General features: G+C 48.0%; 1 protein-coding gene across 5 annotated transcripts in view; it reads right to left on the bottom strand.

Moving 5' to 3' along the window:
* The window catches only part of LOC119450612 (uncharacterized), a 107,964-nt gene that overhangs the window by 54,465 nt on the left and 43,499 nt on the right, over positions 1-10,000 (bottom strand). For 2 of the 5 annotated variants that reach the window (XM_049666027.1, XM_049666028.1), the window contains exon 2: positions 4,799-4,877. The exons of the other annotated variants lie outside the window; for them this stretch is intronic. In XM_049666027.1, coding sequence (XP_049521984.1) covers positions 4,799-4,877 — 79 coding nt within the window. The remainder of the gene's footprint in view (positions 1-4,798; positions 4,878-10,000) is intronic. 5 annotated transcript variants of the gene reach the window in all.

Raw genomic sequence — 10,000 nt, 5'->3', positions numbered from 1 at the left:
TTTCCCTCAGTTTCTTTTTTCGCTACTGGTTATTTGGGACTAAAGAACGCAGTGCTTCTTCTGGGGAGAGCGGCTGTTGTGTACGTGGCAAGCGAAGCATCGTGATTTTCTCTATTCTCAGCAGATATCTTGCGGATCTCAGGTTGCTACGTTATATAGCTGATTTTTTAGACGAATATATTTGTAGCGTGGTGCTCGTAAGCCGATGGTCATTCGTGCTCATTCCCGATCGTAGTGGGTACTGTGACGGTCTTTAAATGCCTGTGCACGGTATGCCCAGGTGTAAAGGGGCATCATGGGACCAAAACGTTTCGGCGCTTTCTGGCATGGTGTCTGTTGTAGCCTGTGCATTTCTTCGAAACGTGTGAAGCGAGGTAATACAGCATTACTTCTGCGAAAATTTATTTTTAAGCACTGTAATGGGTTCTCTGTATTTACAAGGCAACTTTTCATATCAATAATCACTTTAGTTGTTTTACTTGTACTTAGAAACACATTGAAGAGGACCAGTACGAGGGAAATCGACAGGTTGGGCGCCGTCTGTTAAAGTCAACAGCTCTACATCATCATTGACTATATTTTCGAAGTGAAAAACATTGCTAATCTGTATTTGACTGTCTTAGTTTTATTTACGGTTTTTGTACGCGATATGCATGCAGTGTTGTTTATTTTTTCAATGTAATTATCAGTGTTCTAATGGTTATTTATAAAATGTTCTGTACTCGCCATCGATGTGTTTGGCTGATGCGACGTATTCGATGGTAGCTGATGTATTCTGGCTGGATATCTTGATTAATATTACCCGTGGTTGCGTTTTCTCGTTTGCATTCTTGTTTTCGATTTATATTGTGTGCAATAAGGTTGATGTACTCACTTGAACCCCCCCATGTAATGAATAAATTTAAAAAAAAACTCTCACTATCCCGAATTGTGTGTCGAGCCTACCTTGCGATTTTTTTTTTATCTTGTCTTTCAACATAACCTTCAGGCGCCACACAGTACATATAATTTTTCATGTACATATCTCTTTCATGATTGATTGTACGAGACATTATAAGTAAATGTATTTTGTGCATCGTTTTGTTTCTTGTGTGTACTACGCAAGATTGACACAGACAAGTTACGTTACATGTTTCTCTACAGCACTAGCTAAACCTTATTTTCACATCGCAGTTATTTTTACACCAGCTTAATCCTGTCAGCACACAGTTTTGTGGGCAAAATATAAAAGCGAAATTACGCGTAGATATCGTCAAATAATTGCAACGAACGCGAAGAGAACGCGCAACGAAAGGGAAACTAACCGCCGTACGCGAGTGGCTGGCTACGGTAAAGGAGGCGTGACGAGTAAACCAAAATACAACAGCGAAAAAGAAAAACTTCCACACACAGGGGGTCGCAAACCTTATATACCAAGCATCGAAGCGCAAAAAAAAAAATAGTGCGTATTTCAAACATACACACGGCATGTTAAATGTAAATTGAATTAGGCAACTTGGGGCATGTTCCCAGCGCCATACATTTACGTCTTCGACCTTCGACGAGTTAACGGCTATTGGTTATAAAGATGTGCAGATGCGATACCGATAAAAAAATCCTCATCAAGGCAAAGCACTTGGAAGTGCGCCGCGAGTAACACTATTTATTAACGCAAGCTTAGCTGAGTCTCAGCTCGTGTGACTCAATATGGCGGCGCCAGCGGGGTTGTCTCCACCCTGGACGGCGGCGCTGGGCATCGAGGCACCCTACAAAGCGCAGCGGAGGCTCCAACGCAGTATACCCTGGTGTTGACACTTTCCGCATGTGGTTTGTCTTTCGCGTCAGATTAACCTGTAGCGCCTCGTTGCCTACGGAGTGCAGCTTCAACATGCATCAGAAGTGCTTACACGGCGCCTACTGCTTCGCTTGCGATGGCACCAACTAAGAAAACTGCTGTTCTAGGTGGCGCAGAAAGACAACGGTGCCGAAAGGCGAACCTCGCTTTGGTCCGCCGAGTCACACGCCAGCGTGAAGCAGAACGCCTTCGCCCGTTTGCGGCGGAGGCTGCGAACTCTGCCAATCGCATTTCTGAAGCTGAGCGCGTCGCAATTCAACTGGCTGCTCAAGAAGACACCACGGAGTCGGACCAAAATGATCGTACCGTCGCCGGAACAACTCGGCAGCTGGACGCCGCTCGCCAAGAGGAAGCCGCGCGCTAAAGAAATCTACAACATGGTCGCCGGCCCGCAAACCGTGTGCCTTTCGCTGCAGTGGAACGTGAGTTCACGAAGCAAACATGCAACAGCTTCTGGGAAGACACGTTTCACTTTCGTGTTCTACCGATTCTTATGAAAGCGGGATCAATAATTTTTTTTTCAATTCTGTTCTTTTGCCGTTGCAAAAGTACCAACTTCAACGGCAGGCACCTAATCAGTGCACATTTGAGCACCACAGTATACCGGTTAGGTGGTGCCTCCAGGCCTTCAAACGCACTTACGTGGAATCGCAGTGTTATGCAGCAGGTGAAGCTGCTCCACGTCCTCTGAGGTCTTTACGGGTGACAACGCTGGGAGCTGGTCGGTGTGTTCATTTACCAAACGATCTTGTCGACCGAAGCACACTGCCAATATTCTGACAGTGATGTCGTAGTTGTCGTCGACCAGTTTTCTCCCTTCCATAGCTCGTTTAGGAGCTGCCGTTAAGTATGTAAATAGATGCTTTCTTCTACTAATGTGTACAATTCTTTGGCTAGTTGCCCAGGGGCATTTTCTGCCACGTTCCGTTAGTCCTTCCATCTCATGTCCCAAAAGCCTGTAGCGCCATCTAGGCTTGAATAGTTCAATTTCTATGAATACATACACTTATGTATGCTTACCGCCCCCTACTTCTGGGTGAAAGAACCTCCCATGCGATATTTTGTCTGAAAGCCGCCACGTGCCGACAAACTTCCGCCCAAAGCCCGAACCATAGAGTTTCATATAATAATTACGAGATGGAAACTATCGCTAGTGGCTATGGGAGATGCAAGTGGGGTGGTTCAGCCAGCTTGGTAATTATGGTTAGTACGGGGATTTACCACAACTTTCTCCTGCTGGCTTCAAATGACTTCGTAGACTTTGTAAACAAATGATATTAACAAAGTACTGTTTTCAAAATAATTGCATAAGTACCATTGAGATTGTACGACGGCAGGATTTGAACACAGGACGCATAGTACATCGGACCTATATTCAAACTATTACGGCACGAATGCATGCATCGACAAGCGCTATAGAACATGCACCCTTATGAATTTCTCGTGGGCAAGGAAGCACGTTGAGATGCTTGGGCCGTTTGTGTTTGGGCTTAACGAGGCGCAGTTGGAACACAGGTGGCTGGCGTGGCGAAGGTACGCACGGAAAACGCAGGCGAGTGCGTCGGCGGTCCAATTATGCGAGAAAAAAAAGATATTTCTTGCAATTACCAAACACAAGATTCGTAGTGAAAATGAGTTTACTAGGGAGATCACCATAGTGCGCGTCGTATTCTTTGGGGCTGCTAATCTCTTTAAGTAAGGCCATAGCCTCCTATATTTTTTCAAAAAATATAGGAGGCTATGGTAAGGCAGTCTTTGTTTGAAGGGTACAGCGTATGTGTCATCAGTAATGATCCCAATTCCTGGTAATTGGACTGCACAATCGTAGATGAGGCGCTCTTCTTTGCAGACGGTTCGCGTTGCTCCAGGAAGAACTGGGCATACCATAGAGGATCCTATCCTTGTAGTTGACAGCACCCTCAAGCTCGTTTTCTACAGCGTCGTCTTCCGTAATGCCAAGCATATCCTTGTTCAGCTGGCGGAGCTCAACTTTCTTTCATTTCAAAATGTTAACGGGCCTTTTGAGTTCACGAGCCTCAGAATCGGAATTTTTCTGCACTTCTCTCAGTAGCGTAATATTCAGGAAGGCGCTTGCCCTCGCAGTAACACGAAATTTCCGAAGACGCTCCGTCGTAGTCATCGCATTCTAGAAAAAGCGATTCCGAGGTTTCACGGCACCAAAAATATATTAAACGATGACACATGGCCTAAGCTCTGAAGAGCTGCCCCTGCGTCGTCCACTTCTGTCTCGTGCTTTTCTCAAACCCGCGCCCCTGTATCTATTTTAAACACACAAAACCAGTTGCCACCAAACACCATGTTCAGGGTGGTACACTGGTTTCAAAAAAGAAGACAAAGTGCCCATTTACTACGATGAAATTATGCCTGTCCGATGACTGGCATAAATAGCAAGTTCTCTGAAAGCGATCGTTCTGAACAATGCTGTAAGAGTTCGTAATCAGTGCATGTGAATTTGCGCGCTCCGCGCACGGGTTTTCTGCCATATCCTTATTGCATGTTACTGCACTTCTCAAAGAAATGAAAACACAGCCTGATTTCACATGCAACTGACTTTTAAAGTTGACTAACGCAATGCATGACCCAGCACGCTTCATGGTCTGAAAGAAAAACATCTTTGCGAATAGGAAGTGGAGAGCCCAGCTTATAGTTGCGCGTATACCTTTCATATCCATTATACTTTCTAGTTCTCTCTCTCTTTGACAGCATGGCTTTTGCAATTTTCGCAATTTGCAATTTGCAACGCTGGCTTTGCTTCTTGCGGGATATGTAGGTTAATTTTCAGCCAGAGGCTGAACTTAGATTACTATGTTGACAGATTTAGATGTGTGAAGTTTTTCCTAATATTGTCCTAATATAGTGCCAGCCTATATTTATCATAAAACACATGCCTGCCTACATGGCACTTAATACTAACATTCCTATATTACTCTTGCTACTCCACACTCTACAAAAGAATCCCTTACGAGCAGTAAAAGTAGTCCAACGGCGGCTTCTGTCTTCATCCTGCTGTCTGTGCAACATGCTGAAACGAAGATATCTTTATCACTGCTTAGCTCAATGTATTTTCAGCACTTTAGTAATTGAAAATACGGTAGAAACGCAGTTTTGTTCTAACAATAAGGAAGAACAAAATAAACCTGTGCATGGAGTGTATTGCTCCTTGCCAAACTCAACAAAACTCTTTTCTTGCATAGAATCGCAATTAGCTGTAGTGTTTGCGCGGCAAAAAAAAAAAACACAAAATAAAGAGCACTGTGAGTTCACTACTTCATTCGGTGGTTCCATTTCATTACCCACAAGACACTCAAACTTCCGGTCAAGGCGCATAAAAACCTGCTGTTTTGTGCAATCAATGATTAAAACCAACGCATTGCTATGTCTCTAAAGGCTACTCAGACCAAGTATGGATTGTATTTCGCCATTTTCATCTCTCTATCTCTGTCTCTGTGTGTGCGTGGGTGCGTGTGATCGAGAACGGGAACCGAGGCGCTTGATTTTTTAGGTGCGAAGCACCTTATGCGCCCGGGCTGTCGACGTCTCCTGTCGTAATCGTCGTCGTAGTCGTAGTCACGGTAAGCAAGCGGCTCGTGCTCGCGCTCGCGATGCGCTCGTGCCACGGCTCCTGCGTTCGTTGTCGCCGTCGTCTTCCATAGCTGGCTCCGTTGCCGCTCATCATTCCAGCGTAGAATTTCACTTCTCTTCTGTCGTCGTAATGGGGAGGCCACGTTTACGGGGTTATGAGCCATTGCTTAAGGCAGCTTGACCCCATTAGCGGTGCATCCCTGCATGCTTCGCACCTCCCCAGGTTTCACGTTATGGAGCTGCATTTCGCTCAATGGATCATTTGACACTTTTGTAGACACAACCACGTGAACAGAACAGATATATGAACCAAGATGAGCATTGGAGAAGTTACCTGCGGTTTCAATTTACGAATGAATGGGTAACGGGAATTGTCGCAGTTTCACGCGAAAGGCGAAGCATCAATTGCGATAGCAACTTAGTAGAGAGCTAAGGATAGTAGTTTTATGAGCTGTAGAGACGCCGACGCCAGCCGAGGCGACAAGATGCACCTCGCCACGGCTCCGCGATTTTCGCCCAAAATACCCGACCTATCGGATATACGACGCTCAACTCTTCTGACGAATGCGACCAGTGTTCCGGCACCCCATGGACATCATGTAGGGTAAGCCGGAGCAGTGTACTCCCGTTTCGGAAGCTTTTTCTTGGATCTGCGACACGGCGGCCTCGCTATCCCTAACTGCTGGAGCCTCGCCGGCGGCTGGGCCAAACGCGACTGGACGTTCCGGCGTCATGGACGAAGAAGCGGCTATGGAGCTGTTACAAGACCAGTTTGAAGAAAAGAACCTCACTCCTGTGCATGTCGTGCGACGCCACGTTAGCCCTCAAACCATCATCATGAGCCTGGGCACAAAACTCAACCTTGCAACGTATCCGACGTATCAAGTCACGAACGCCATCGGCGTCGATGCCGGTCTCACGGCGTCTGAGGTGCGCGACGTCAATATACAAGTCAGACAGCTGCAGAACCTCGTCGCGGCAACGAGCGGGCGGGAATCGGCAACTCAGAAACTCGCTGGCTTGCGCTCAATGACACTCGACGGAGAACGACACGATGTGACCGCCTACGTCGCAGCCGAAGCACAGCACGCACGCTGCGTAGTCCATGGCCTCCCTAAGGATATCCCGGACGATCAGCTCCTGTCCATAATCAGCATCGAAGACCAGCAAATTCTGGAAGCACGGCGACTAGGCCAGTCAGAGACTATACTCCTCACTGTTAAGGGTGACACGGTGCCCAAGGAAGTCAAGTGGGCCTGTGGCTCACAAAGACACAACCTTTTCGCCCTCGCGCTGTGCAGTGTACCATTTGTTTCACCATTGGCCACCGCGCCGATGTGTGTCCCACGGCTCATGAATTCACTCGTTGTGAGACATGTGGAGAACAGTTCCCTCCCGCCCAATGACCCAACCGAACAGCGCACGAATGTGAAGTTAGGTGTTTCAACTGCGAGGGGCCGCACGGTGCTCGCGACCCACGGTGCCCCAAGAAACAGCAGGCTGACAAGCTCACCCGCCTCGCTGCCGAAAAGAGACGACTCAAGACCACAAAAAAGAACTCCGGTCAGCCTCAAAACCGCCAAACAAGCCAGAGTATAGTAACCAATCCACCTACGAAAAACGACCAAAACTACCCCTCGCTACCACTCCACAACCGCTTTGAAGCTCTACGAGATACGACACCGCACCCAAAACCGGAGCCCAGACCCAGATCTGGCAGTCTGCCAGGCGACTCAACGAAAAGATTGACGCCACCCCCGCCACCACCCAAGCCGAAAACCCCCAAGTTTTGTGCGGGCCCTGCTCTCCCAGAAGCCGCCCGCGCATTCCGAAGAGCCCCCCGCAGAAGCAACCCAGGCACTCCTCCCCAGCCAAGGTGAGTCCGTCCTTAACTCCTCTGGGTCGCAGTGTTAGCAAACTACATAACACCACTATACTTTCAACCGCATCGACTCCCTCCTGCGCTGGCCTACAGGAATTAGCACCTCCGGGATACTTTCTCGCATATAAAGCCGAGACGGATGCGAGATTAGAAACCATAGAAAGACAACTTAATCTTCTGCAGAAGCAACAAGTCGAAATGCAAACACAGAAAGCAGAGATACTTAAACAACTTGGAGCGCTCGTACAATCGGTTGAACTCCTCCGAACCGCAGCATCTACGCGCAGGCGCGGTACAGCACGTGAGGAGGCACACCCATACCAGCACGTCAATAACAATAATGGCAACGTCGAATAACTCTCAGTGCATTCCGTCACAGCACACTGCGGGGATAATTGTCTGGCAGTGGAACTGTCGGGGAATTCGCCGTAAACATAACTCCCTCTTACATTTCATCTCGCAATCCTCGCCTAAGCCCGATGTAATAGTTCTCCAGGAACCATTAGCGTCCATCTCCTTACCAGGCTATACAACCTACAGTGCTCCTAGCATCCCAGTAAAACGTAGGTATGGGACTGAACAGGTCACATACCGAATCATGGCAACAACGCTGGTATCGGACCGACACACGCCTGTGCAGGAGCACCTCGACCACCTTAATAATGATAATGAAGAAAGCGTTTTCTTAAAATGCCGATTTTTTGGAGAGTACGACATGAACGTAATCAACACATATCGGTTACCTAATACGAAATTTCAACGAACCCCTTGGCACCACCTCCTTAGGCAGCTTGAAAAGTCAGACTTTCTGTGGACAGGAGACTTCAATAGCCGTCATGCCCACTGGGGTTCCCCAGACTCCTCGGCGGCCCGAAGGATCTTTCTCGACTTGGCCCACACACACCACCTCTCTCTTCTCAATGACGTCAGTACACCAACCAGAACAGGAAATTCTGTACAACGCGACACGAATCCCGATTTGGCATGGGGCAGGACAAGAAAGACACCTGACTGGCGTAATCTGGGCGAAACATTCGGCAGTGAGCACTGCATCCTCGAAATTACCGTTCCCTTACTTAATCGACAAAGCGGTCCCAAGGGTGGTTACTACTCTATGGCCACGGAACTCACAGACTAGGATGCCTTTAGCAAGGTGACTACAAAATTCCAAACGTCTACGCTAGATGCGTGGAATCACTCTCTCCGCACTGCACATAGACAAACCACCAAAACAGTCCAACGCAACGAGGACAACCCACAAATTGATCGACACCTCGTAACGCTCTGGGACAAAAGGCATGCCCTAATCCGGAGATGGAAACGCAACAAACTAAACAAACGTCTCAGAGCCCGCATAGAGGAGATCACGCAAGAAGCTCAAGAGTACGCGGACAAGTTGGCTACCGAGAACTGGCTGGATATCTGCGAGCATGCAGGTAACAACCTACACACGAGCAGAGCGTGGTCTCTCTTTCGCACGCTGCTTGGACAACCCAAACGAAAGAACCACTGAGAGGTTTTACAACTAAAGAAAGCAATTGACTCGAAAACCTTGGCAGAACAAATCGCAGAACACTTCTTCCCAACAGCTACCATCACCCGTAGCACACAACCTCTACCTGTGTTTGCAGACCACACTCCTTCCGATCTCGACCGCCCCTTCACAATGGGTGAGCTGAGAATTGCCATCGCACGTTAAAGAACCCCAGGTGGTCGAAATTTCCGGAGTCCCCCACTACGGCGTGCCTCATAATCAGAACTGGTTTTGGCACGTAAAACCCCATAATTAAAAAAAAAGAATTGCCATCAATGCCTGTAAACGGCAGAAAGCACCGGGACAGGATGGCATAACTAACAAGATGTTACGAAATTTACCCGACACTCAACTGCAATACCTCCTCGACACCATCAACCAAGTTTGGGACACAGGCAACATACCCTCAGCATGGAAAATGGCCACGATCATTCCCATTCCCAAAGCCAATAAGACCCCACACGAAATTGCGAATCTCCGCCCCATTTCACTGACGTCGTGTCCAGGAAAACTTATGGAGCGCATGGCACTATCGCGACTACTCTGGAAACAGGACATGACATATCCGGTCGACCCACGTGTAATCGGATTCCGGAAACATATGTCAACGCAAGATGCGATGCTTGCTTTACAGGATGTGTACACTGAATACAGTACTTCTGAACTGCGCGCCATAGTTGGCCTAGACATCAAGGGTGCTTTTGACCACGTCACCCATGAAGCGGTTCTCGAAGGCCTTAGAGAGATCCGACCGGGACCGAAGCTATATAACTGTGTCCGAAACTTTCTTACTAACCGCACGATTTCCCTGAAGGTAAATGATGTAGAAGCAGACGCACGGCACCTCCAACAAGGGGTGCCGCAAGGGTCAATTCTGTCACCAACCCTCTTCTCCGTCGCTCTCAACGGTCTGACGCGCCATCTCAGAGCAGTGCCATACCTTCATTTTACAATATATGCGGACGACATCACCCTCTGGGGCTGCAAAGGTTCACCGTCAAAAATACAACACACACTACAGTCGGCCATTGACACCACATCTCGGTACCTTCAAGAAAGAGGGCTCAATCTATCCAGTGCAAATCTAGAGTAAAGTGCTAGGTTCGTCACGCAACGGAAACTTCAAAAGGATCGGGAAAGATCGGCA

The sequence above is a fragment of the Dermacentor silvarum genome, chromosome 4 (assembly GCF_013339745.2).
Source record: "Dermacentor silvarum isolate Dsil-2018 chromosome 4, BIME_Dsil_1.4, whole genome shotgun sequence".
Classification (NCBI taxonomy): Eukaryota; Metazoa; Arthropoda; class Arachnida; order Ixodida; family Ixodidae; genus Dermacentor; species Dermacentor silvarum.
The sequence above is the reverse complement of the archived record's forward strand: the minus strand, read 5'-3'. Positions and strand labels throughout refer to the sequence as shown.